The sequence below is a fragment of the Lethenteron reissneri genome, chromosome 38 (assembly GCF_015708825.2).
Source record: "Lethenteron reissneri isolate LAM-NWPU_2019-01 chromosome 38, ASM1570882v1, whole genome shotgun sequence".
Taxonomy (NCBI): Eukaryota; Metazoa; Chordata; class Hyperoartia; order Petromyzontiformes; family Petromyzontidae; genus Lethenteron; species Lethenteron reissneri.
Genome location: NC_083816.1, coordinates 4,408,298 through 4,434,607, shown reverse-complemented (window position 1 = coordinate 4,434,607; position 26,310 = coordinate 4,408,298). Strand labels below are relative to the sequence as shown.

At 46.2% G+C, this 26,310-nt stretch overlaps 2 protein-coding genes and 3 non-coding genes across 5 annotated transcripts in view; all 5 read left to right on the top strand.

Moving 5' to 3' along the window:
- Positions 1 to 2,223: 2,223 nt before the first annotated feature.
- On the top strand, positions 2,224 to 7,828 carry LOC133351658 (large ribosomal subunit protein uL16). The gene is made up of 6 exons (XM_061567030.1): positions 2,224 to 2,353; positions 3,083 to 3,141; positions 4,516 to 4,623; positions 5,629 to 5,767; positions 6,401 to 6,563; positions 7,566 to 7,828. The coding sequence occupies exons 1-6, from the start codon at positions 2,331 to 2,333 to the stop codon at positions 7,719 to 7,721; spliced, it is 648 nt and encodes a 215-aa protein (XP_061423014.1). The 5' UTR covers positions 2,224 to 2,330; the 3' UTR covers positions 7,722 to 7,828.
- LOC133351824 (small nucleolar RNA SNORA70) lies at positions 3,881 to 4,008 on the top strand. The gene has a single exon (XR_009756228.1). It is a non-coding gene; the product is annotated as a small nucleolar RNA SNORA70 (small nucleolar RNA).
- Positions 6,009 to 6,145, top strand: LOC133351822 (small nucleolar RNA SNORA70). Its single transcript, XR_009756227.1, has one exon. It is a non-coding gene; the product is annotated as a small nucleolar RNA SNORA70 (small nucleolar RNA).
- On the top strand, positions 6,784 to 6,916 carry LOC133351821 (small nucleolar RNA SNORA70). The gene has a single exon (XR_009756226.1). It is a non-coding gene; the product is annotated as a small nucleolar RNA SNORA70 (small nucleolar RNA).
- A 3,109-nt stretch (positions 7,829 to 10,937) lies between the features above and the next one.
- NUP210 (nucleoporin 210) overlaps positions 10,938 to 26,310 on the top strand; it is a 35,848-nt gene continuing 20,475 nt past the window's right edge. Inside the window, 14 exon segments of the mRNA XM_061566890.1 lie at positions 10,938 to 11,380; positions 11,382 to 11,488; positions 15,619 to 15,764; positions 16,349 to 16,480; positions 17,356 to 17,452; positions 17,713 to 17,863; positions 18,671 to 18,803; positions 19,176 to 19,319; positions 20,247 to 20,315; positions 21,821 to 21,927; positions 22,747 to 22,887; positions 23,909 to 24,046; positions 24,823 to 24,978; positions 25,545 to 25,743. Of these exon segments, the coding sequence (XP_061422874.1) occupies positions 11,240 to 11,380; positions 11,382 to 11,488; positions 15,619 to 15,764; positions 16,349 to 16,480; positions 17,356 to 17,452; positions 17,713 to 17,863; positions 18,671 to 18,803; positions 19,176 to 19,319; positions 20,247 to 20,315; positions 21,821 to 21,927; positions 22,747 to 22,887; positions 23,909 to 24,046; positions 24,823 to 24,978; positions 25,545 to 25,743 (1,861 nt within the window). The 5' untranslated portion in view covers positions 10,938 to 11,239.

The following is a 26,310-nucleotide window of genomic DNA, read 5'->3' as shown; positions in this document are numbered from 1 at the left end:
AGAAAGGGCATCTCGCACCCCCAGGGCGTGCACATGCACCCCGCGTGAAGAGGCACTGCTCTAAAGGGTATATCTGCTTTAATCTTCCTTAGCGAATAGACATCCCGCACGCTCCGACTATCACGGTTGGCTACGTACGGTGCGAAAGAAGTCCAACACACGTACTGTACATTAGTTTTCATTTATTTGAAATATATTTTATTTATGCCTTATTTTATTCATTGGGTTGTTTGCTCGCCGAACACGAACGTGTGCAAACGCGACTCTTAACACGCGTAAAAATAAACTAAACTACTATATTGGAAGCTTTCGTGACTGCAGGAATTACTCTTTGGTTCTTTCTGTAAAGTCACGTGACTTTACCGAAATAACCACATGCAGAGTGAAACTAAACTATGTTTTAATGTTACCAGGTATGGGGCCGTCCATAAATGACGTCACGCGATTTTGGACTATTTTTGACCCCCTCCCCCTTCGTCACACGGCGTCACCAAAAGTCAGACCCCCCCCCTCAAATATGACGTCACAAAGCTCTGCCCCCCCCCCAAAAAAAACGCTTCAAATCGCTTTAAACTATTGTCATTGTAGTGCGTATTTAATGTGGCGCTGCACTCTGATGTTGTAGGAGAAAATATGTATTAAAAAGTCTATTTAATTAAGTAGAACGTGTTGTCTATATTTATTTAAAGTTGCGCGTTTTGATGTGACGTCACATTTTTCAACCCCCCCCCCCCCCTCGTCACACATCGTCACAAATGTCTGACCCCCCCCCCCCCTTATGTGCGTGACGTCATTTATGGACGGTCCCTAAGGCTCACTGAGCTCTTCACAATAATTATTTTTCGGAAGCGACCTGGTCACAAATGATAGCTAAACGAAGTGGCTTATCATCACGCGGACATTCATAGCAGCCAAAAACGCATGTTTCTAAATTCAAACTCAACAAGGGAATAGCAAAGCTACACGAAATCTCTCTCCCCTGAAGTCATCTCGTGGCTAGCAAACCTCGACTTTGGTATTTAAGTTACTCAACAAATTGCCACACCGGCATAACTATCGGTCCATACGGTTTACCCCGTATTCTTTGTACAAGGAAATTGAATTTTCAGGTCCACACGGCGTACGGCCGTTTCACTACGGGCAGATAAAATGCCTATTGTTTATGTTTCTCTCCCTTGTGATGTAGGATGAACGTTGAGATGTATAAGGGCACCACGGGGTGACCAATAAGGTCTGCATTAGTCTCTAAACACATTCCTCCTGCGGAGGGAGCTGGTAGGAACGTTGGGTTGCTCGGTCAATGGCCAGGGTCAACTGCGGCGTGGTGTATTCCGCAAATATGCCCGACTGTGAGGGCGGGCACAAGCCGGCGTGAGTAGGTTAAACGTTGAGTTTTATAAGGGCACCACGGGGTGACCAGCCCCTCCCCACCCAGCCCCACCCCTCCCACCCCCCACCCAGCGCCACCCTCCCCACCCAGCCCCTCCCCATCCTCGCCACCCAGCCCCTCCCCACCCTCCCCTCCCCACCCAGCCCCACCCTCCCCACCCAGCCCCTCCTCACCCTCCCCTCCCCACCCAGCCCCTCCCCCACCCTCCCCTCCCCACCCAGCCCCTCCCCACCCAGCCCCTCCCTCCCCACCTAGCCCGTCCCTGCACGACGGACACAATAATCCCCTGTGGGCTGGTGTAACCAGGAGGTTCCTACCAGTATAAGAGAGAGGTACTGGATAAGGAGTTGGCAGCTTTGTGAGCCAGCAGTGGCTCGAACGTGGCTGAACAACGTCACACGTCGTGCCGAGCGTCACCGCGTAAGGTGACACGACGCACGCTGAATGCGACATGACGTCATCATAACGGTGAGCGATGACGTCACGAGCACGTACAGGCGAGCGCATTGTCGATGCAAATAGGGGTTTTATTTTACTCTTCAAAGTAACGATCGGTAAAATGTCGTAAAAGGGGAATTGCGAATAACATAGACTGTTAAATAACAAAATTATTAACTTACTATTATTTTAGCGCGGTGAAATAATCAAGCAGAAATATTTACATAATTTCGGGGGAAATTAATTAAAAGTGGTCTCCCCCTTTCATCGCCAAATGGTTTCGTCCGTGACTCCTTGAAGCTTCCGGCGGCCTCCCACAATCCTTTCCGTCGGGCGAGGTAAGATGGCTGCAGTGGTTGTCGGTAGTCGCCGTTGAAATCCTTAAACATCCCGGCCGCGTTATCGATAATCCATCGTGCGATTTTACAAATAGGTGCTCTAACATGGCACCAATATTTATGCGTTCGTATTTCTTGTCTGCCCCGCCAGGCGATCTACCAAGATGGGTCGCCGTCCCGCTCGCTGGTGAGTAGGCCTTAGTCCCGCCACAAGGCCTCGAGTCTAAAGTTCCTATTTAGTTACAATGTTACAATTAGGATTTTTGCGTTCGCCTTTGCACTCGTGATACGAGTTAAATAGTTTAACAACTTGGGCCGGTTTATAGTACGGCAAAGTATACTGTAGCGAGTTTATTTATGAATGGACACGCCTTTGACCAAGTCGCCTTACAATTCCTCGGAAGCAAAGCAGACGTGGCCTGTTTAAGACTTGGATTAGCGAGCATTCATGAAGTAGGTGCTATAGGCTGTTGCGCCGTCGCGTTGAAGGCAACGGCAGTACACTATAGCAATATGTGTTGTATTGTATTACGCTCCCAACGTGTGCTAGGCCGCGCTGACCGGCGTGGTGAAATATGGTAAAATAAGACACCCACGACCCAAACGGTACAAGGAGGCCCTCTCATCCAGCAGTGGATTGGCAAAAAGGTTGTCCATAAAGAATAATTGTCCATATACCTCGACGAAAACCCCCCGTTATAGCAAAGTGGAATCCTGGCTCTACAGCTTTCAGTGCTAAATGGCGGCTTCCCCTCGGGCAAGCTTAATAAAACATCCCAAGTATTAGCCCGTATCTGTAAAATTTTAGCATGCAGCTATGTTTGCTGGGTGGCATGTGTCCAATTAAAACGTGTTCATACAGACTACAATGCTCATTTCTGCGAGAAACAAGCCCGTGCGTGCGTGTGGTTTATAGTTACAGATACTGCAAGAACAAGCCCTACCCGAAGTCTCGCTTCTGTCGCGGTGTTCCCGGTGAGTGGTCGAATGAAAACTCTCCAAATGAATATAATCCTTAAATGAAATAGCGCTCCTATAAGGGTGCCGAGCTGCGGCGCGGTTGTGTAACGTGCCAGGTCAAATGCGACTGAAATGTAATGCCACAAATGAAGCAGGCTTTGGCGCAAGAGGGCAATGCGGCGAACGCCATTGCACGTTGGTGATGTGCTTTTGTCGCGTCTGTGCTTCCCGCCTTCAACCCGCACTGACCAGCGTGGTGAAGTATGGTCAAATAATCCCCTGTTGGACCTGAAACGCGTGGTTGGTCCCGATCCAGCAGTAATAACTTTACAAAAGGGGCCCTGCACATGAGGACAATAGGATGGCGTGTTTAAAATCGCTAATGGGACAAACATCACGTGTCATTATGGTTAGCGTATGTAAACGGTTATACTTTTAATAGCAATATATTAACTCATTCTTTATATTAACTCTCCGAATGTGCATCCGAAATCGCGGTAATTGTTACAAAGGGGATCATTAAGTACGTGTACGATCCCTTGGTCAATCCACTGCTAGATTAGTGCCTCGCTACGCCGTCCTAGGTGTGGAAGTGATTTTGTAAAACCATACTGCACTTCAAGCTGTTGATTACGGATTGATGAAACCGGGGAGCATAGACAAAATATAGTACAACGGTTTTTGCCGTACTGCCCTCTGGTGGCCAAACAGTGACCCAAGTTAGAAGTGGTCTACTGTAATGTAAACTTCAATTTAGCACTTGAACAAACCGACCTTCATTTAATTGGTTGTTGGTGTTCGTTGGTGCGCATATCAAACCCCTTGGTTTGTGTAAGATCTCCGTCACATATACGGAGCCCTAAAGGGACCTTGGAAACAGCACAATTTCACTTCGTGGCGTGTAGTCTGAGACATGCATGGAGGTTAGATTTACCTAACAATGTCAAAGTATGTCAAAAAACGCAATGCATAGCTGCCCTGAAATAACTCTTTGAGATTCGGAGAACCCTTCCTATCTAAAAGACATGTTATGGCCTGTACACAAGTGCCTACGACTAAATCACCCAGCATGCACCCTACATATCCAAATCCCGGAAGTTAACTATGAAAATGTATACTCTGATCGTGATTTGGTGGCCACCAAGCACAGCAGAAATGGCAGGGGGGCAGTGCAGAAGAATCTTTTGGCTTTTACTTTGCTCGTCTATTCCCATAGTCACACCAGCGTGGTGAAATAACCACCAAAGCCCTCAATCAATGTATCTATAAAGGGATGTACTTGTACATGTATACATACTGATTTAATTACCTATACACAAGCAGTGTGCACATTAAGCCATACGTATTTGTAGTGAATGATGACTCATCCTTGCCACTTATCTCTCTTAGATCCCAAGATCAGGATCTTCGACCTCGGGCGCAAGAAGGCCCGCGTGGAAGAGTTCCCGCTATGCGCGCACATGGTGTCAGATGAGTGCGAGCAGCTCTCCTCGGAGGGTGAGCGCGCAATATCCTGTCTCTTTATAAAACGTTCAGTATACACATTTTTTAAAGAAACTCGTGCATAAACTTTGCTGCTATTTTGTTATTATTCTGGTGCAGTGACATGGCCGGGCGGGCTCACGTTTGCTCCATTTTGCAGAGGTTGTAATGCTGCGGTCGCCCAGGTTGATACTACTAGTATTAACCATAAATATGCACCGTCTGCTTTATAGTGGATATTTAAAGACCTCGTGACATAATTTAAAATTAGTAGGCTGTGTGCTCGTATCATGGTCCAAATTCGTTTTTATTTCAAATTGAATAGAACCACATACCAACATTGCCGCCTAAAGACGACTATACTCGTCTGGAAACCACAGCGCCTATGTGATAGCCTTGCACTTAAGAATGGTGTGATTAGAAAATAAACCCACTAGGCTGTGTAGCGGAGAGGAAATGGCACAGGATGCTGTACAAATAGCAAAACATACATCTACATAGTTTCAAGGATTTGTTTTTTGTTTGGAGTAGGGAAAGTGTAGAGAATGCTTTGTATGTAAGTTGCAGGGAAGGGTGCTATAGGCAAAAGGGATTGAGATGACATGGGGGAATAGCATTACAGCAAATGGGTTAAGTGAGCTTGTCTGTGCAGTTCTTTGGATTTTGGACTGCACAAAAAATGCTTTATAAAAATATAACTATGTAGGTCCCTTCTGAAAAAAAAAGTTGTTCGACTGACTTTTAGTAATTAGTAGTGGCTCACCTGGTTACAGGATTAGCAAGTTGACATGCATATTCCAAGCTGACAAACAAACAACCATTATTATGGCGTTGTTGCAGCATAACATTTTTTTACTGTTTGAACGGCATTTTTTTATCTGCTTATAAACGAACAACCTCTATCATTAAATATTCCCATTGTACAGCATCTTTGAGATGCAATCACGTTTAGTCGGCGCTGTATAAATCCAACGTTCAGAGAATTGTAGAGTGACTTCAGTTTTTGTGTGATTATGCCAGCGCTGGAAGCCGCCCGTATCTGTGCCAACAAGTACATGGTGAAGACGTGCGGCAAGGATGGCTTCCATATCCGCATGCGGCTGCATCCCTTCCACGTCATCCGCATCAACAAGATGTTGTCCTGTGCAGGCGCCGATAGGTCAGTGCCAGGACGCCATGTGGCAAGGGCGATGGCAGGTTGCACGACATTTGTTTTATCATTTTAGCTGGATCGTCGTGGTTGAATACATATTTGTAGGCTGAATTTTGACGAATATATTCGAAATATTTAAATAGATGCTGCATATACAATTTTTTTAATCAACAGTTAAGCTAAAATATTAAATTGGAGTTTCTCGGATTTGTATACATTTTGTATGTCTATGCAATTCGGTGTAAATTTGCACTTTATTAAGCCGACTACCTTTTATTACATTAATTGGTAGTGTGCAATGGGTGCATAAAACAAACATACTCCTTGGTTTGTGTAAGATCTTCGTTCCGTGTACGAAAACTCTTAGGGACCATGGAGACAGTGCATACATAATGTGACATTTAAGTATATATAAAACATTGTAGACAAATGTAATGTGTGGGGCCCACTTGCCGCCTTTATTTTCACATCCAAGATTAATATTCTTACCCTATTACTTTTTTTAAATGTACGGTTCATTCGTTTCTTTACTGTTCCATGTGTTCTGGCTGCTAAACAAATGTGCATGATGTACATAAAGAGGGTGGTGCTTGCAGATGACAGCATTGATGGAACCGTTCTGTCTTGTACATTCTCCAGGCTGCAAACAGGGATGCGCGGAGCCTTCGGTAAGCCTCAGGGCACAGTGGCGCGCGTGTCGATCGGCCAGCCCATCATGTCGGTGCGCACCAAGCCCAACAACAAGGAACACGTGGTAGAGGCTTTCCGTCGTGCCAAGTTCAAGTTCCCGGGTCGCCAGAAGGTGAAAGTCACAACACCCATCGAATTTTTCAATTTATATTATTTGCTTCTCCCCCCCCCCCCCCCCCAGTGCCTTAGGATGCGGTGCCTTACCCCATTGTGGCTCTGTGCACAAGAAAGCTTTTATGCACATGGCTGTCCTCATGCTTGTGGTTCTCAAGTGCCATGATGGAACAAATATATTTCATTTTTTTTGTATGTCTATGCAATTCGGTGTGAATTTGCACTCTATTAAGCCGACTACCTTTTATTACATTAATTGGTAGTGTGCAATGGGTGCATAAAACAGACTCCTTGGTTTGTGTAAGATCTTCGTTCCTTGTACGAAAACGCTTAGGGACCATGGAGACAGTGCATACATAATGTGACATTTAACTATATGTAAAACATTGTAGACAAATGTAATGTGTGGGCCCACTTGCCGCCTTTATTTTAATTGTTTTATTATTTTATTATTTCCTTTCTACGTGACTTTACCGAAAGAACCAAGAAGAAAAAATATTTCAGTATGTTAAAAATAGTATTTATACTTTAGCTGTCCATGAAAAGGTATTTATAGTGAACCATCGCAACTAACCAATTGCTCTATAAACTTTTGGCGAACTGTTCATGTCAGATCATGTCCCAAAAAACTGCAATTTGTGAAAAAATTATTCTTGCTGGTTTGTAATGTGTCATGTTACTTTTAGTTTCTTGAGTTATAAGTAGCATTAAAGTTTTGTAAATGATCAATTGTTACACAGTAAGTTTGTCTATTTAGCTTGTATGGTTCACCCTGCATTTGTATGGTCTATTTTGCATGGTTTTCCATTGGGTTATCTGGTTTCCCCCCATAGCGAAAAACATACAATATCATTGGTTCTGGCGATACATTCCAATGCAGAACCCTCCTGAAAGGAGTCTGGGTATATAAGTAATTGTATTAATGTCAATGAGTTCAACTTGTCCTCGTGTCTTCAATTGTGTAAAGCACACTAACACACGGTCTTCCTTTGTGCCACAGATCCACGTCTCAAAGAAGTGGGGCTTTACCAAATTCGACAGCAAAGACTTTGAGGCAATGCTGGCTGAAAAGACGGTGATGCCCGATGGTGTGGGTGTCAAGTACATGCCAAACCACGGGCCCCTGAACAAGTGGCGGGCACTGCACGCCGCGTAAGAAGAGACAACTACCATCAACTGGGCACACATTTTCTGCCGCTTACCCGCATGAGCTTGGGATGTGTTGCCTTGTGAATTTGGAGAAATAAAACCTGTCCTCTGAAATTTGTTTTATGATGTTTAATTGCACCCAGTGGTTTTCTTAAAGAAATGGAGCATTCAAGTGAATACACCATACTTGGTTTTAGAATTGTTGTTGAGCGCAAGCCTGAAAGTCTTGCACATGGTGTCCAGCGTAGAGCACTTGAGTCGAGCAAATAATAGATGTTTTTTTTAACTGATGGTTATATCAGCACGTTGAAATACAGACTGGGAGGCAGCTACAAAGCCAACCGCAGAGAACGCTGAACAGTATAGAAGGGACTTTGGGCGGAATAAGGATTAGCCACATTTTGCACTAAAACCCTTGGCATCTAATGGTTCGTTGCAACACCCATTACAACAGCAATTTTAAAAAGTGGCCATGACATGTAAAATCGGCAACATGTAAGGGAGACCAGACGGCCACTGAAAAACCAAGCATCGCCAGTTTCAAGCAGCCAAGTGACAAAGCTGGAGACACGAGCCCAGTGTACTTTACTGCCACCCCACGATATCCACTGCCCGTGATATCACCAACCATGCTATTGTGATTTTGCTGCAACAAGGCAGCTACATCACAATACAACAAAGTTCGTTTTAACACGTACGCTTTCGCGACCAATATCCACAATACAGGTGTTTTTTTGGTTAGATCGTGTAAATATATAAATGTCTTTTGACCCACCGACAGCCACAAATCTGGCTGACGCCTGTTGAAGCTCATTGTAATTACTGGCGAAACGTACTCCGATTGTAAATGTTGCTTGGCTCGACAACACACCGGTGTGCTGTACTAGTAACGAATTGCCATGTTCTGTTTACGTGACAACACTTACTAATTGGCTGTTGCGGGTTTAACAACATTTACGCGATTAACCCCAACAAAAACTTATGGACAACAGTGTTTGAAACAATCGGGGTGAAAATTGGGAATTTCATTCTGAATGACGCAGATTTAAAATGCCTAGTATTTTATTGCACAAACCTTTATAATATTGGTCTGAAATAGCAAACTTGCTAATGGATAAAAAAAGTGCTTAAAGAAGGAAGTAGAGAAAATAAACGTGGACTCCACTTGTTCTGTCGAGGATAGTGTTTCCCCCTTAGACGTATGGGAGCTGTCTCCCTGGGTTCAGATCCGGTAAGGGTCATCTCCACGAGTATGCCTTTCATAATCCAGGTTTTTTTGGGTTGAATCGCGTAAATATATAAATGTGTCGTTAAACCCACCACCACCCGACAGCCAATTAGTAGTACGTATACCTTTACTCGCAGCCTTTCTACGGGAAAAAAAGGAAAACTACCCGAGGTTATTACTATTAATTTACTATGGGGAAGGAGCTGAGAATCACACTTTTGTTAATAGTGCGTGGGTATTTACCAAAGCAACGTTGCTTCTTCAGCTGACAAGAGTTCCATCACCTAGACTCTAGAGGGAGTGCTCTTACCAATAACAACTGGTAGACCAGTACTTGTACGGTATTTTACTGGTAGGAACCTTCTGGTTACACCAGCCCACAGGGGATTATTGTGTCCGTCGGTCCGTCGTGCATCCAAAAATGGGAGGGGTGGGGCTGGGTGGAAAGGGGAGAGTGGGGAGGGGCTGGGTGGGGGGTGGGAGGGGTAGGGCTGGGTGGGGAGGGGCTGGGTGGGGGTGGGAGGGGTAGGGCTGGGTGGGGGGATGGGGCTGGGTGGGAGGGGTAGGGCTGGGTGGGGAGGGGCTGGGTGGGGGTGGGAGGGGTAGGGCTGGGTGGGGGAGGGGCTGGGTGGGGGGTGGGAGGGGTAGGGCTGGGTGGGGAGGGGCTGGGTGGGGGTGGGAGGGGTAGGGCTGGGTGGGGGGATGGGGCTGGGTGGGAGGGGTAGGGCTGGGTGGCGAGGGGTTGGGTGGGGAGGGGCTGGGTGGGGAGGGGCTGGGAGGGGTGGGGCTGGGTGGGGAGGGGCTGGTCACCCCGTGGTGCCCTTATAAAACTCAACGTTTAACCTACTCACGTCGGCTTGTGCCCGCAATCACAGTCGGGCATATTTGCGGAATACACCACGCCGCCGTTGACCCTGCAGGCCATTGACCGAGCAACCCAACGTTCCTACCAGCTCCCTCCGCAGCAGGAATGTGTTTTACAAGCTAGCGTGACTGAGGGTGAGCAGATACCAAATTCTAAACCAGTCCAAAGTTGCCAGCACGATATTTGCTCTATCATCAATGTGGATTGAATGAGAGAAACCCGAAATTCCACTCCACGTGCACTGAAGCGGCAACTTTACCACCGACCAATGTGTTGTACCTTCCCCGTGTTTCAGAAATGTGATGTGCAAAGTCAAAGCGATTTCCCGATGAAATAAGCAATTTATGCTTTTGTGCTCATCTCCTGTTTACAGCGCCCCCCCCCCCCCCCGCGCAGAGTAAGTGGTGGAAATTCCACGTTCCTATGACGGGATGTGGCGGCGAGTCTGGGATACGTGTCGAGTAATTTAAACAATAACATGTTTTTATATCATTGTTTTACTATTATCTTAGTGGGGGTTATATATAAATCGGTCACTGTGTGTGTAGTGACCTCGGCTAAAACATTACGATGGACGAGACAGGTATAACAATGAAGGCAACGCGCACGGGATAATGTGCAGCAAATATCCATCAGTGGATAGACAATTGCTGATATAATGTCAAACATATATACTGTACATTATATATTTTGTTCTTGTTTTTTTTCCTGAAGAGTATCGATTAATTTTCTGGTGCCACCCTCTCTCCGCTCCTCACCCCCCAATCCTCAGGAAATATCAGATAATGAATCTCAAATATTTTTCCTAGACTTGAAGTTTTCGTGACTGAAGAAACCCATACATACTCTTTGGTTCTTTCGGTAAAGTCTCGTAGATATAAAATATTTTATTGCCATTTCATTTTTTGGCGCCAAAACGTCTCGCGCGCGCGCACGTGACAACGTCTCTCGCGCGCGGGAAACCCCCCCTCGCCCCCACCCCCCTCCACCCACCACTTCACATTTCCCAGCGCGGATTGGCTCCATGGGGGGGCGGCGGGAGCCAATCAGATCGAGTCGCGCGGCCCCGATGTCGCAACGCGGAGGAGGAGCCCCCCTCCATCGCAGCTTATCCGGGCTGGGAGTTATAATCGTGGCGAGAGCACGCTTTGCCCGAGGCTGTCGGCGGCGCTCAGGAGAGTTAAGAGAGCGAGGAGGTGGGAGGAGGAGAAGATTCCGCGTCGTTTCTCCTCACGCAGCCGCGGCACCGTTATTCTACAACGCCGTCGTCGTCGTCATAGTCCGCGAAGATTTCGTGCGTGCTGAGGTAACCACCACCACGTCGTCAAGGCTGGTCCGGGTCTCACCGACGTGAGATTAGAAGTTTTCATTCAATAATTCTTTAACGCCACACGAGGAGGAAGAGGAGGAGGGTGGTGGGGCGAGAAGAGCAATGCAGCCGACGACGGCGGTAGAGGCCTGGCCACGCCGGGGCGACCGCCTCATCAGTGGCCGCAGTCCGCCTCGTTCTGGACTGTCTCTGTCGGCTCTGCTGCTGTTGTTGTTGTCACTGCTGTTGTTGTTGGTTGGTGGTGAACGTGGCCGAGGCGTCGAAACTGAACGTGCCCAAGATCCTGCTGCCGTACGCGGGCGCCTCGCAGATCAACTACACATTGGAGGCGGAGAGCGGCTGCTACAGATGGTGTGTATGTGCATCTTTCATGTGTATGTGCATCTTTCATTCATCGCGATCGGTTAACCCCCCTCACTAACAACTGGGCTGGGTCTGTCGTCGTGACCTGTAGGGTTGGTGCACCTAGCCTGGCACCAACCGCCGTGGTGCCGGCACTTGGTGTTGTTGTGGTGTGTTGTGTCAACTGCGTCTCGCGTAGTCTAACCCGTCCTGTTGTACACTCGTGTGTTTGTGTATTCCCAATGTCACCCTACACGTGTGTGTGTGTGTGTACAGTACGGTGTTACCCATCCGTCACGGTCATCTGTTTACAGTGTTTAATGTCTGTGTCCCTAATGGTGTACACTGTATACACACACACGTGTGTGTGTACAGTACGGTATTGTCCACCCCACGTGTGTGTACAGTACTGCACAATTCTCTCTTTGTACACCCCGCGTGTAACTTGCGAGATAAGTATGCCACTTATAGGCATCTCTGTTACTCCATCTCTGCTATAACGAGACACTCGAGTGCTTTGCTGCGTGGTGTGAAATATTTATCGACACTACAATCGCATTCGACACGGGTTTACGCCAGCGGCTAAATGGGACACGCGTGTCAAGAAGCAGTGAAGAAACTGGGCAATATATGTTAGATTTGAAGCTTTCGTGACTGCAATGATTCATATTCTTAGGTTTTTTCGGTAAAGTCACGTAGGTAAAAAACATTGAAAAGTTAAATAAAATAAAAATCACGACGTTTCGGAGGCAACACAAGCTTCCGTCTTCAGGTGGTACCGTCACAGCCACGACAGCTGTATCAAGTAAATGGTAGCTTCTGCAATCTCTCTTTTAATGTTTTTTACCTACGTGACTTTACCGAAAAAACCCAAGAATAACAATATATGTTGTTGACTTAAAGCTTTCGTGACTGCAGGAATTAATATATGGTTTTAAATAGAATATAGGAAGTCGGCGAGAAAGATAAGTGGAAGGTTTTGAGCACAAGCTTGAGGAGTGGTAAGAGAAGCGTTAGCGCGAAACTGATGGGGGAGTAAAGAAGATTCCAAACTAACGGGGGTCGTGGGGGTCAGCAGAGTATAATTAGCGACCTGCCACTGATATTTCGTTGACTGAGCTCGCTTAAGCCAGTCTTCCGAGTTAATTATTATTTTAGCACGATACGTTGAAGACCGCCTATGAAAGGTGAATTCAAGTTCATTTATTAGGTATAGCCCTGTGAGCCATTCGACTCTTGAATCGGATGCAACCGCAACAAACAAAAAACAAAAACATGAACAAGAAAACATCTTAATGTGACTATGTGCAAACAGAAAATCCAAGAAAAGACAGGAAAATATTCCACAAAAAGCACCGTACACCAACGCTGTGTGCAAAAATCCCAGTGGGATGCAAGTCAAACAACAACAACAACAACCACAAGACAACTTAGATTAAGGCCATCAGTCTAACTCTGTACTACAACAAACAACATGGCCAAACCAAATAAAAGCCTGCGAAATGGATAGACATGACTGGTCTCTGCCACAATTTAACTCTGTGTGTAGGTGCACACCATTACGCACTGTGTATGAATGTACAGTACACCACTGCTTTCTGTGTTTAGTCTGTCGTCCTTTCCCTGCACCTCCGATTAGATTAACACGGTTGGTTACGTGCGTCGCGAAAGAAGGTCAACATACATATATCAATTGCACAATAGACCCGGCCCGCTGAGTTCGATAGCCAGCCAGGGATAAAATCGGTGGCTTTTTGATAGCTAAACCAGTCTTGGTCCCCTTCACCAGTGTGGTGAAGTATGTTCAAGCAACTTACATGACAGGGCTTGAGGGGAGACCTTAATCTATCAGTGGCTTGAGACAGAGGACTCTTCAGTATAATTATACAATTGTGCATTCTGCAATGACTTGCAATGTAACTCGAGTACACACAATGACAGTACGTTTTAAATAAATGATTAAGCCACTACTACATATCCAGATGCCTTTTCACCCCAAGATAAACGGTTCTTCTCAACGCTGTACTAATCAGTCAGTGCAGGAGTGACGGCTCGCAGCTGCAGGCGGGGAACTGTGGTCGTGTCAGGACTACGTTGAGTGACAGGAACAGCCTGCTACGTGCCGGAGTCTGTCCAAGAATTGAGACAGATGATTAGGAAATTGACGACGTTCCTTACACCTACAGTCGATTGTCTGGAGTTATGGGTGGGAGTGTTAGCCAGAAACACGGATAACGTAAAACGTTTATACATTAGGGCTGTAAAGAGGTCTATTTCGTTTCTTATGTAGACTGGGGATGAAGATATGTTGTAAAATGGATTGTCTTTGTGTTTGTAACTAATAATGTACCTGCCAACATGCTGTGGCCACTGAGTCGCTGACTCCCAACGAGTGAGAAGCAGCTTTTGTACTCATCTCATTCAAGCGTGGTTAATCCCCAAACAAGGGGTAATCCGCCCTCGGAAAATTGAGAGTTTAACTGTAATTGGCACCAGTAGCAGTGTAGAAGAAGCCGCAGCTGGGTTTAGTTTAGAAATATAAATACGGCCCGTTTGCAATAACACAAGCGTAGAGGGTAATATAATTAACTTATATGTTACATATGTGCTCACTTGGCAGAGAATCAAGCATGAACTCCACGGTGCAATATAATTCCCTAGACTGGTAACTAAATTAAATTGAAGCTGGCACTATGGATTATATATGTGGGGCTATGGGGAAGAATGGTGCAGCTGATTAGCAGGCATCCGTGTCAGAACTGTAACAGATGCGGTGATGGCCACTGGGGGTGTGCCGCTTTCAATCGGACCTGTGATTAGTTATTACAATAACAGCAAAAATCTTCGGTGAAACCATAATTCCATTATGATTGAAATCCATTACGAATGACACCATTGTAATTTATCCTAGGTCTGATTGTAGTGTACGCCAAAGGCTCAATTTCTCTCGTGGGGGTTTAAGTTTCACGGTAGCAATATGGCCGTTAAGAGTTCATTCAGCTCGCGTGCATGGCGGGGCTGAAAAATTACACCTGGTTTGGCGACGCGTGTTGGTGGTGGGAGGCGTGTCACAGGAAGTTGCCCACTGCTCAGTCTTGGCTGTGGCAGGGAAAGGCCTTTATCAGCAGCAAAAGCAATGGCTGAGTAATAGGGAAGGGAAACTTTGCATTTATTTGCGGTTTATGAGCTGACCCATTTCTGTTTCACGGAGTCTGTCTCACAGAAGGGTGTGGCCAGAAGGCATGTATGTATGTTGAACGTCTTTCACTCCGTACGTAGCCAACCGTGCTAATCGGAGGTGCGGTTTGGTGAGCACAACGGAGAGCTGCCTTGACACCTTACAGCCCATGTACAGCCACTGCTGGATGAAAGCCGAATCGGACCTAATCGGTCACTGGGGTTTCTTACCATATTCTAGATTTGAAGCTTCAGTGACTGCAAGGATTCATACTCTTAGGTTTTTTCGGTAAAGTCACGTAGGTAAAATAAATATAATAAATAATATAAATGTTTACCTACGTGACTTTACCGAAAAAAACCTAAGAGTGTCTCTTACCATACTTCACCACATTAGTCAGTGCGGCTTGATCATGGGACCAGTTCAGATGTCAGCACTGATATCAGCCTTGGCCAAAAATTAAACTCAGGTCGCCAGATTTATGGTGAAGTGCACAGGACCACTGCTTTATTGCTCCACCACTGTGATATAACACATTTCTGACTTGTACTGTACAATTACAAGACCACCTCACCCCCCCCAAGTCAGCTGGCGACCTACACAATAATTATTGAGTTGCTACAGTCACCTGGATTTTTTCACAGGAATCGTTTTCATTTTAATACAGCATGACATATGATTGATATCTTCACAATGGTGTATCTTTTTCAGAAAAGAACGTAAGCCACCTAAAAATGTTATTGTTGCCACAATCATAGATGGCCACCATCAAAAATGGTAGCCATCTTGGAAAAATGGTAGCCGTTTATGATTTTTAGGTGGCTAACGATGTTTTCTTATAAAAATGACCCTATGAGAATTTGGTTCTCGAATAACCATTTGTGCGATTTATTCAAGTTTATCTACTTCACTCGTATGTGCCTGAGGCATTCTTGATGTCTGCTATTTTGCCGCCCTCCAGGCAGTCGTCCCGGCCTGAGGTTGCGAGCGTGGAGGCCGTGTACAGCACCGATGATGCAGGGCAGCGGTGCTCCAGCCGCGCCGTGGTGTCGGCCCGCGCCGCCCAGCACACCCGCCTCACCACCATCGTCATTGCCGAAGACACAGGTGGGCAGCCACACACACGTTTCACCTGCTCCCACCTGGTTATTGCTTTCACGGATAGTGGATGGGTCACAAGATTTGAGCAATCTGCCCCGGTCAAACTTTGCTCAATTCGAGGTCACTCAATCTCCGCTACCATCTCCGTTGTCTGGAATCCCTTCACCCTGACCATTTACTTGGTCAAGACACATCTTCTACTCAAGCCCAGGCTGTAGACAAGGATTGAGGAACCTTTTCACTGTAAGAGGTCTAAAAAATTAATCCCCTCTAGTATCTCATTAATGTGCCTAAGATGTTTCCAGTGACAGATACATATTGTTTGTCCTTTTTTATGTGTAAGGCATGATGGGAAGCTCAATCCTTTAGTCAAATTTATCCCTCTTGTGCCGTTTGGAAATCACATTTTGCATATAGAATAATTTTATCATTTGTTGCTAGACTGCACATAAATTTTCTGTCTTATGAGTTTCCATTCATTTACGGAAGTGGTAGGATGTTTTTTTGTTCGTTTTTGCTCGGTACTGTGAAACGTGCGACGTTGTGATAATATTTACCTTACGTGCGCCCGCCACTCTTCCCCCCTGTAGTGTCGGGCCAAGTTCTACGGTGCGATGTGATTGTCGACACTATCCAGCACATCCAGATCGTCTCGACAACGAGAGAACTCTACCTCGACGACTCTCCACTGGAACTCACCATCCAGGCCGGCGACCGCGAGGGTGAGAGCACTCGGCTGTTTGACAATGCCACAGGGCAACCGGAATTTGATTCATGGCCATCGCTAACATAGATGGCGAGTCATGTCTGAACCAGTCCTGGTGCAACTGCCTTTGCGAACACACACTGACCAGCCTTGGTGAAGTATGGTCAAACCACCAGAACTGACTCAGAATGGAGAGGCCTTCATTCAACAGTGGACTGATAAAGGCATTATATTATTAATAATAATTTATAAACACACATTTAGATTATTTGGCTGCAATACATTTCCACATGATAGCTGTTGAGCCCTCATTTGTGACCCACTTCTGAAAAAGAGCTATATAACTCAATGGGCCTTACCTGGTAAAATACAAATAGTTGAGATTAATGTACATTGCAATATCATACATTTGGACCTTTTGAAGTGTTCAAATGTAACTACAACTCAAGATCCTGTACACATTAGGGATACATGTACATTTATCACTTTTTTGTCGATCCACTGCTGGTCAGTGCAAGTTCATGAAGGTGATATTATAGAACTACATTTTAACAGTGTACAGTATTTTGCTGCACCGCCCACTGCTGCCCACTAGGCAGCCCTGCGGCAGCCCAACGCCAGCCGATTCGTGCATAGTGGTCACCCATCCAAGCATTATCTAAGCTTAAACCTGCTTAGCTTCTGAGATCTTCCAAGATCGGGTGCATTCTGAGTGACTTGGTAATAGGCCTTTTGGAGCAATTCGATATAACCTTAATGTTGTTTGTTTTGTAAAATGTTTGCACAAGCAAGGCTTTTCCTTGCTGCTGTAAAGTGACAATGTGACATAAAGTGACAATGTGACATCACGTTCAAATCACTTTTCCACCTCCCTGAATTCCACCTTTACAGGAAACACGTTCACCACCCTTGCTGGGCTGCAGTTTGATTGGACGACCATCAAGGATGAGGAGGTGCTGTCCACTGCCGATGGACACAACGCCTTGCGGTGAGGGACAACAACAGATGCATGAACAGTTGTGAATTGACAAGTCAACAGTTTTTCATGTGTAAATATTAAGTAGAAAGCACTTGCTAAGATGGTCAATGGTGAATGGAGACATCATCTGATTGGAATACAAATTACAATAACTTTAGAACGGAAATGTAGTGTAGGGGCTTGCTAAATTATGATATTCTTTGATGTGTGCTTGTGTTTTACTAACCAGTGCATTTCTGTCATGTTTGTACAATGCTGTGCGCATGCAGATTTCTCCGGTTCTCCGAGGCGGCATACCGGCCACCGGCCTACATCCTGGAGATGGAGAGGAAAGGCCGGCAGGGCGACCGCATGCTCGTGTCTGGCCTCAAGACGGGCAGCGCCCGCGTCAAGACCAAAATACGAGAGCCCCTGTACAAGGTGGGAAACACGATGTGTGCGAATATACAGAGACGAAGATCCCTTGGCCATTTAGACTGTTGTGGAGCAATTGCCACGAGTACCTATTAAGGCATGCACTGCACGCTGAATGTGTGCTGTGTCCAGCACCATGCATGACCACCTTTGTCTTCCTATGTCACGGATGTTGTCGACAGCTGGGAATCAACTACAGGTCGCTGGGTTTTGGTAAATTTCTCGCTCTGTGGGTTACATAATGTCTGGTTTGGTTGTCATGTGACAAATGTCTCACCAGCAGGGCAAATGAGAAGTCACCTCCCAGAGGCAGTTCTTTAGAATGGGGCAGTGCACTGATATGTGAGTGCCACTTATCTATCCAGACAATACCACGGAGTCAAGACTTTTAATGCATGCAACCTCATTTGCTGTTGTTTTTTTACATGGTTACTGAGCAAGGGCCAAAATGTCAAGCGGCCAGTAACAAACAGCACTGTCAAAGTTGTATTAGATAAGAGTTAACATGTTTCTTGAGCAAGGTTATAAGAGCTTGGTAAAAGAGGCTATGTGAGGGAATGTTAAGGTTCAGGAGTGCTTCTTCATTGAGTGTTTGAGCCAGCTGGCTAGGATTGGGCAAGAACATAGTCCACTTTTCATCCAGGCAATCGGAGAGCACGTACTTAGATATTTCTTAACTTATCTAAGTGCGTGGGAGGAAGCAGAAAGAGATGTTGTTTAGTTAGAATATGCAAAATATATGTATATACATGAAATGGTTAAACTTTGACCTCAAAGGAACTGCTTGCCTGTGATGTTTGGCGGCACTTGCAGGCCGTGGAGGCGACCGAGGTGCGCCTCCTCATTCTGGAGAGCATCCTGCTGAGCCCTTCGCACGACGTGTACCTCCTCGTGAACACGCACATCCACTACCACGTGCTCAAGGTCAAGCAGGGCCGTCTCATTGGTAAAACTACCCCCTCCACAGGAGTAACAATATACACAACAGTCGATTTCCATACAGAAAAATGAGCGATTGCAACCGTTGGTGTCGGTCCTACCATCGTACCTTATTGAGATTTCTTTAATGGTGTACAAAAAGCAAGTGGCACCTTTGTTGCTCTATAATAATGCCTTGTCATGTGTCACGTGACACGACTGTGCTGCGTGTATTATGTGCGCACAGCTTTTCCCTTGTGTACTCCTATCTGCCTCGCTGCAGTCTAATGCGAGCATCGCCTCCATGCGGAGCAAGCAACTGTGGTGCATTTTCCAAACGGTTGAGGGTGTGTAATTTTCTTTGCACGCGTGTATATTTTGTTCTGTTTGCCTGGTGCAGACATCCCGATGCCGTCGGAGCAGTATGAGCTGCAGCTGCAGGGCCCGCTGACGAAGGATGGGCCTGTGGCCCGGCTGGATGCGCAGACCTCCATCCTGGTGGCCCAGAATCTGGGGCAGACAAGCCTCCTCCTTGTGCACAAAAGCATCCTCACCCTTTGCTGCGTGTAATGAGATGCCTTTATTAGCGTGTCTGTGACTAATTTCCTCTTAGGACGATTACCAACAGTCCACAAATGATCATCCTCCCGCATACAGCACTCATTAAAGATTGAATTGGCCAATAATCCCAATGTAGATGAAGGACGTTATCATCATCATCTGCCTTGACTTATCCACTGCTACATGAAGACCTCCCAAAACCTGTCACCATCTCGCATGGCCCTGCAATATAACAAGCCACCTAGCCTCTGTATGTTAGCTGTTTTCGTTGCTCCTTTTCTGGAATGGACATAGCCTGGAGCACTTTTTCTTCTTTGACTGACATTCCATTATTATTCTCAACCAATCGTCATCCCTTCTAGCGATTTGTCCTGCCCAAACCCACTTTTCTTAACAATCCCAATGATCTATATGACCATCATACATTTGTGTATATTTAGAAAAGTTGTTCTATAGATTAGTTCGAGCTATATTCAGATAGTGCTATTGGTTTCATGTTGCCATGAGACAAGGAAATAAAATTTCGCAACTTGCAGAGATGGACCAATGTGGTTGGCAACAGAGGGCAGGGCAGAATAATCCCTTATTCTGTACTTCCATTTCCCCACGTCTATGCTCCCCGCCTTAACCAGTCCGCTCTGACCAGTATTGTGAAGTGTGGTCAGATTAACTTCACGTTCTGGACATGCATGAGGAGGCCCTTATCCACCTGTGGCTTTGACAAGAGGTCTGTGTGAGAATCTTTTTTGACAGGGTTTTGTTGACTAGTCATGTGGATTGCCAGCTCCAGTGTGTCTGGCATTGGCAATAGGCGGTGCGTACGATTTTCACCACGTATTTTCTGGGCCATCGGCTGTGATTTGCATACGTCGTATGCTGTACCTGGGACTCCTTGACTCGCCGGAATCAGACATTCGCATGCAGGGCGTCTCGCGTCTCCCCAACTCCACCGTCTACGTGATCGAGGCCGCCTTCCTCGGTGAGCGCCATACCTACGACCCCCGCACCCATAGTTTCCCTTCAGATTGTGTCATAGGAAGGGCGAAACCTTAACAGCGCATTGCTCCTATACCTACGATAATTGCCCAGGAATGTGTCCTTAATGCCCGTGACTGTCACTCCACATTGACCAGCCCCACTCGTTAATATTCATGAGCAGGTGACATCCTCCAAATGGACACCCCCCCCACCCCTCATTAATAATCATGAGTGGGTGACGTCACTCAATATGGAGTACTTCCCCCCCCCCCCCACTAATATGTGCAAGTGATGTCACTCCACATGAACCCCGCCCTCATTAATAATCATGAGCAGGTGACGCCCTCTAAATGGACCCCCCCCCATTATTATTACCTACTATAATGAGCCAAGAAAGTCTGTGCAACGCTCGTGACGTCACTCCCACGTCGACCAGCCCCCATTAATAATCATGAACAGGTGACGTCACTCCACATGGAGCACCCTCCCCCCTCATTAACAATCATGCGCAGGTGACGTCACTTCACATCGAACAGTGCCCCTCATTATTAATCCCTTTTCCTCGGTGTCAACTTACAACCCTCACTACAAAGGCAGAACCCTCACGTCACGCGATCTCCGTAACGCTATTGAGACATCAAAGTAAAAAGGACGTCATGATGAACAAGGGATTATAACCTTAAAATGAAATAGGTCTGTGTCACCGCGCCCTTACAAATTGCACACGAATTGATGCAATGAATATCACGTGGCGGTCTGATTTTCACTTGCAAGTTTCAGATTTACTGCAATACACCCGTCCTTGGACGCGCTAAAGGCTAGTTATGTATATTATATAACTTGGGTGTTTGTTTTTGGCTGTCCAGCATTACCTTCAGCCTTCGTTAATGTTGAAAAAAACCTCACAAAATCCACAAAAGTACCATTGTGATATCTCTGCAATGACATTTTCTGAGTTTCTTCCTTATCAAGACATTATTTCTACCTGATTGACAGTCCTTATTCGTTGACATATACCGCAGTGGTGTCACGAGAGAAAGCTGTGGCAGCTCTCTTGATAGTCCTGTTTGTTTATCGCTAATAGAGCTGGAAGATTTGCATCATCCTTGTACACAAAAACCATGTATATATATCCAACATGAGAGACATTTGTTTTTGTGGGTTTACGTGTTCCATTAATGGGATCAGTGAGGGAGAACGTGTGCATGTGTGTGCGTTGGGTTATATGGGGCGTTGTAGCGTGCTGCATTACAAACTTCGGCAACCCCAGTGATGATTTTCTGCACTAGGTGATGGACCTCCCCTAGGTCGACTCGGCCTCAAATGAGTACCTGGTGCAATGTGTACAAATCGCCACTGGAAAGACAAAGGCGGCCGGGTGTGGTGTTGGCCACCCACCCCCTTGTGTGCCGTGCCAGCCTTCGTAGGTGCACAGCACTTCCCTCAACGGTCTGTTGAGGCTATAAAGGTGGATCTTTGTTTTTTGGGTTGTGTATGTGGCGGCAGGTTTTCTGATCGAGCCGGGAGAGCACTGGGTGTTGGAAGTGGGGCGTGAGTATTGGATCAGGGTGGAAGTGTTCGACAAGAATGGCAACCGTATTCACCTGACCGACGTAAGTGGCAGATGCACATCATGCACATTGCTCTGCGGACCTGCTGTCTTTCAATACAATACCCAATTTAGATTTATCTAGTGAAAAGTCTATATCAGCTTATGGGCTTCTGTGTAAGTCTATGGGTCTCTGTTTGTCATGGTGTGTGTCTCGCTCGGTGTGTCTTTGTGTGTGTCTCTCTCTGCATGTGTGTCTGCCTATGCTGTTCTCGTGTCTGTTTTATCATTCTTACCTGATTATGGTTGCTTGTGATGCAACCGAAACGTCATATTCTATTATTATTTGATTTTATTTTCTACGTGACTTTACCGAAAGAACCAAAGAGTAATATAATGCAATGTTGATTTATTTAGTGTCTTAATTGCAACAGCATCTTTAAGATGATCAGCAGAGACATTGGGCATAGTGATTTGTTTTATTTTATTTTATTTCTACCTACGTGACTTTACCGAAAGAACCAAAGAGTATGGATTCCTGCAGTCACGAAAGCTTCAAATCAAGATTGGGCATAGTCTTTTTTTTGTGGGAGAATGGGGTCTGTCATTGCCAGATGAAAAAAGGAAGGTCTTGAGACTGGACTTGGGTAGAGAGCCAATATGGATGGCTGGGTGCTGGGAGTTCCAGACTCTGGATACAGCAGAGGAGGATGAGTAACCTTCCACTGAGTGAAGGTTTACTGGGGGCTTCCTTTTTACATGTCCATAATATTGCAGCCTTTGTCTCTTGGAACCTTAGAGGTTTTTATTGACCACACTCAGAGCGAGCGCCATGTGAAATTTTCACTCCATTCTGCTTCTCGGATTGACTTGACGTGTACAGAATGTGCGCATCGAGACAACGTTCCCGAAGAAATTCTTCAACGTCTTGGAGTCGAACCTGAATGGGTCGCAGCATCGCGTGCAGGCCCTGCACCGGGGACAGACTGAGGTCAAGGCCATTCTCGCCCACGTCCTGGCTCCGGTGAGTGTGTGAGACCAGAAGTCTCATTTAAAAGGAGGACCTGGATTTTAGTACAGCAAAGAGAAAATTCCATTTTTAAACTCAATGCTGCGAAACACCATTCAATTTTTTGCACGAAAGAATATGTATATAAAGCTTGATCATTATTAAATGCTTGAAATATAACCTTGTTCAATTAAAACAAGGTTAAGCAACTGTTTAAATTAAAAAAATGTCTGTACATTCAATTAAAATTTTCTGAAACATTTGAATTCAGAGTTGTAAAATGCATTAAAACTTTAACTGCCACCCATCCGGCTTGGCTAGTTTCACTGAGTTTTTTTGCCAAGAGACTACATCAAGAAAGTCAGTCACTCAACCGCTCATTCACAATAATTAATTGAAATTGATTCTGAAGCTCACAATACAGACAAGTCTTTTTGATTGGTATAGGTTGTATGACCCCCTGCAGTGGCTGTTGATTCGCAGTGTTGAAAGTGAAAATGTATTCTTCAATTGAACCATAACTCCAGGTGTTATTGCTCCATCCTTGGGAGGGGGGGAGACCTTTGTCCCCTCCAACGATTGATGATTTGGACCAATGTATGTCTTTCTCCAATGTCGGGCACTCTAGACTTGACTTGTCGCCCTGTCTAGTTCGCGTTGTATGGTATTTTCAACCTTTTATGCTAAAATGCAACTCCAATAAGCTGGACAACACTGAATTAAGTACATAAGAAATTTGAACAATTGGATGATACTAGGAGTATTAAATGCAAAGTTATTGAGAAATGCTATGGAGAGATTTTAAATGGAAGGCCATTATCTCCAACGTCTTAGAATAAGGACATGGCATATGGAGAGGGAGAGAGCAGCTCACATTGTTCAGCATTTTTAGAACCACTGTTTACGAATAATTATGCTTCATAAAATAAAATAATGATGAAATTAGGATGATTGTGTACGCGTGACCTGCACTGCGAAATAACTGCTTCTTCACCTCTGCGGCTGTGGAACTGCGTTGTCATCTTGTGCCCTGCAGAATGGAAAATCGCTAGCTCTCCCGCAGACAATCTCAAACCAGCAGGAGGTGGAGATTTTTGACCCTATCGTTTTGCAGCCGCCCCTTCTCATCTACCCGTGGCAGCCCAGCCGCGTGCATTACCACTACACGCTCAAGGTACCTGGGAGCGGTGGGTAGGAAGGGTAGGGGGAAGTTTAGTATTCATGATCACACGTGGTTCAGCTCTTTTCAGTAGTGGAACTCAAATTGATCAAATGAAGAGGTGAACAATAGCTTATCAGACCTATGCCTGTTACCCCTTTTGTACGTCTGGGTTTTACAGGGTGCTCCAGTTTCCTGGCATTTAAAACATTGAAACAGAATTGGCCAAGCATCCCTATGCAGGATTCTCTGGAAAGAGTTTTGGAACTCAGTGATGCATTACTGGATAAATCAATTATTAAAGACATACTTAGTGGCTCGTTTTGTTTAAAACTCATCTTTGGCTACCAATGCGACGACTTTGTGTCAAAACGGCATGTTCGGCAGGAAACCAAGCTGAGACTACCTCTACAATACAGGAACGCCAATGACTGTACGGCAGTCGATTGCCCTTGGTTGATGCTGCCACCAGGTTCTCTCCTAGAGGATCTCATGGGTGGAGAAGGAGGCTGAGGGATCGACCACAAGCTTTGTGACTGCATCAGCTTAACCGTTATCGTTGACGTTTGGGGATAGGAAGGGAGCTCACTTGGGGGCTTTGCGAGAATGGGATCATAAGGGTTCACGCCGGAGGGCGGAAGATGCTACATGCTGTCTTGGCGTATGCTCCCGAAAACCAACACATGCAAGATTGTTTGTGTTACCCCTGGCGCTCTTTCATAATTGAGCCATTGTAATCACCCGTAACCTGGTGGACGGCAACAGTGACAACCTGGCGGTGTGCGCGGCAGGCTGAGGGCGGCAGCGGCAACTTCAGCTGGTCGTCGACTGAGACGGAGGTGGCCACGGTGACGGTGCGGGGGCTGCTGACGACAGCAGATGCGGTGGGGACAAGTATAATCCGTGCCAGGGATGTGCAGAACCCTCTCCATTTTGGCAGCATGAAGGTGAGGCTCTGGTCTGGTAGTCCAACAAAGATTCATATTTCATATTTACTCGGCATGCCACAACTTATCGATTCAGCCATGAAAATAGTCAGGATAGCCTGGTGATGGTAGCACACAACTATGACCGTCGTGGTGCCATACCCTGACTTTCCAGGAGAAGGCAGTACAGCAAATGCGGACTCCACCTGCTTTATCTGTATGGGACAGATTGTTGCCCCCTTGCATGTGTGGGTTTTCTCTGTGTGATCCGGTGTCCTCCCAAATGTAAACACTCATTAATTGTCCATTAACACCTTAATATATAGAGGACTGCAGAGCTTGTGGGGAAAATTGGTGCTGGCTGACCACTTGGCTGTCTTTCCTGTGTCCAACCCGCGTCGAAGTCGCCCTTTGTCTCTCTTCGAGAGTGAGCATATACTGTGCGCATCACAAGTTGAAATTAGTTCCGTTATACATTCATCAAATTGTGCATTTGAGAGCCTTATTTACAATGTATGTAAAGTGTAACCATTCTATCAACGAAGAGTTAGGTGACTCACAGGTATATATCTGTGGCACTCTGCAAGGTGCGCATGCTGGAGGTAGTCCACTTGGCGTTTGGGCGCTCGAAGCTGGAGGCGCGCGTGGGCGCGGTTCTAGAGCTGCCGGTGCGCGCCAGCGGCTTGGTGGACCCGGCCACACGCCAGACCAAGATGTTCTCCGACTGCTCGCAGATGCACTTCATCACCGACCTCGCCAACACGGCCGTGTTTCAAGTCCTCGAGGGTAAGCGCCTGCTACCAGCTTCCATGCATGCCGACACATGTGGGGAACAGGGCCGTGCTAGCTGTGCTCGACACAGGGTAAACAATTGTCTCTAGAAACACGCGAGAGCCCATTAATACACAATGTACAGTGGAACCTCGGTATACGTCGTTAATTCGTTCCAGAAGGTAGGACTTATACCGAAAATGACGTATACCAAACGAATTTTTCCCATAAGAAATAAAGGGAAAAGAAATAATCCGTTCCAGAGGAAAATAAATGATATTTTATATGGCATATTATACATTAATGGGGTTGTATAAAATCATTTAGACACTAATTACTAAAATGCATACAGAAGCCACGTGACCAGCGCTGCTGCCAGCTGCGCTGGTCACGTGGCGTGCCTCAACCCTGCATGTCGCGCGTGCCTCGACTCGGGGCTCCACCTTCCATGGGGGCAGCCCCCCACGCCCCCCGCCCCTCTCCCCCACGCCCCCCGCCCCTCACCCCCACGCCCTCCGCCCCTCTCCTCACGCCACCCCGCCCCTCTCACTTTGTTTCAGTCGTGAACGGGGTATACGGGGG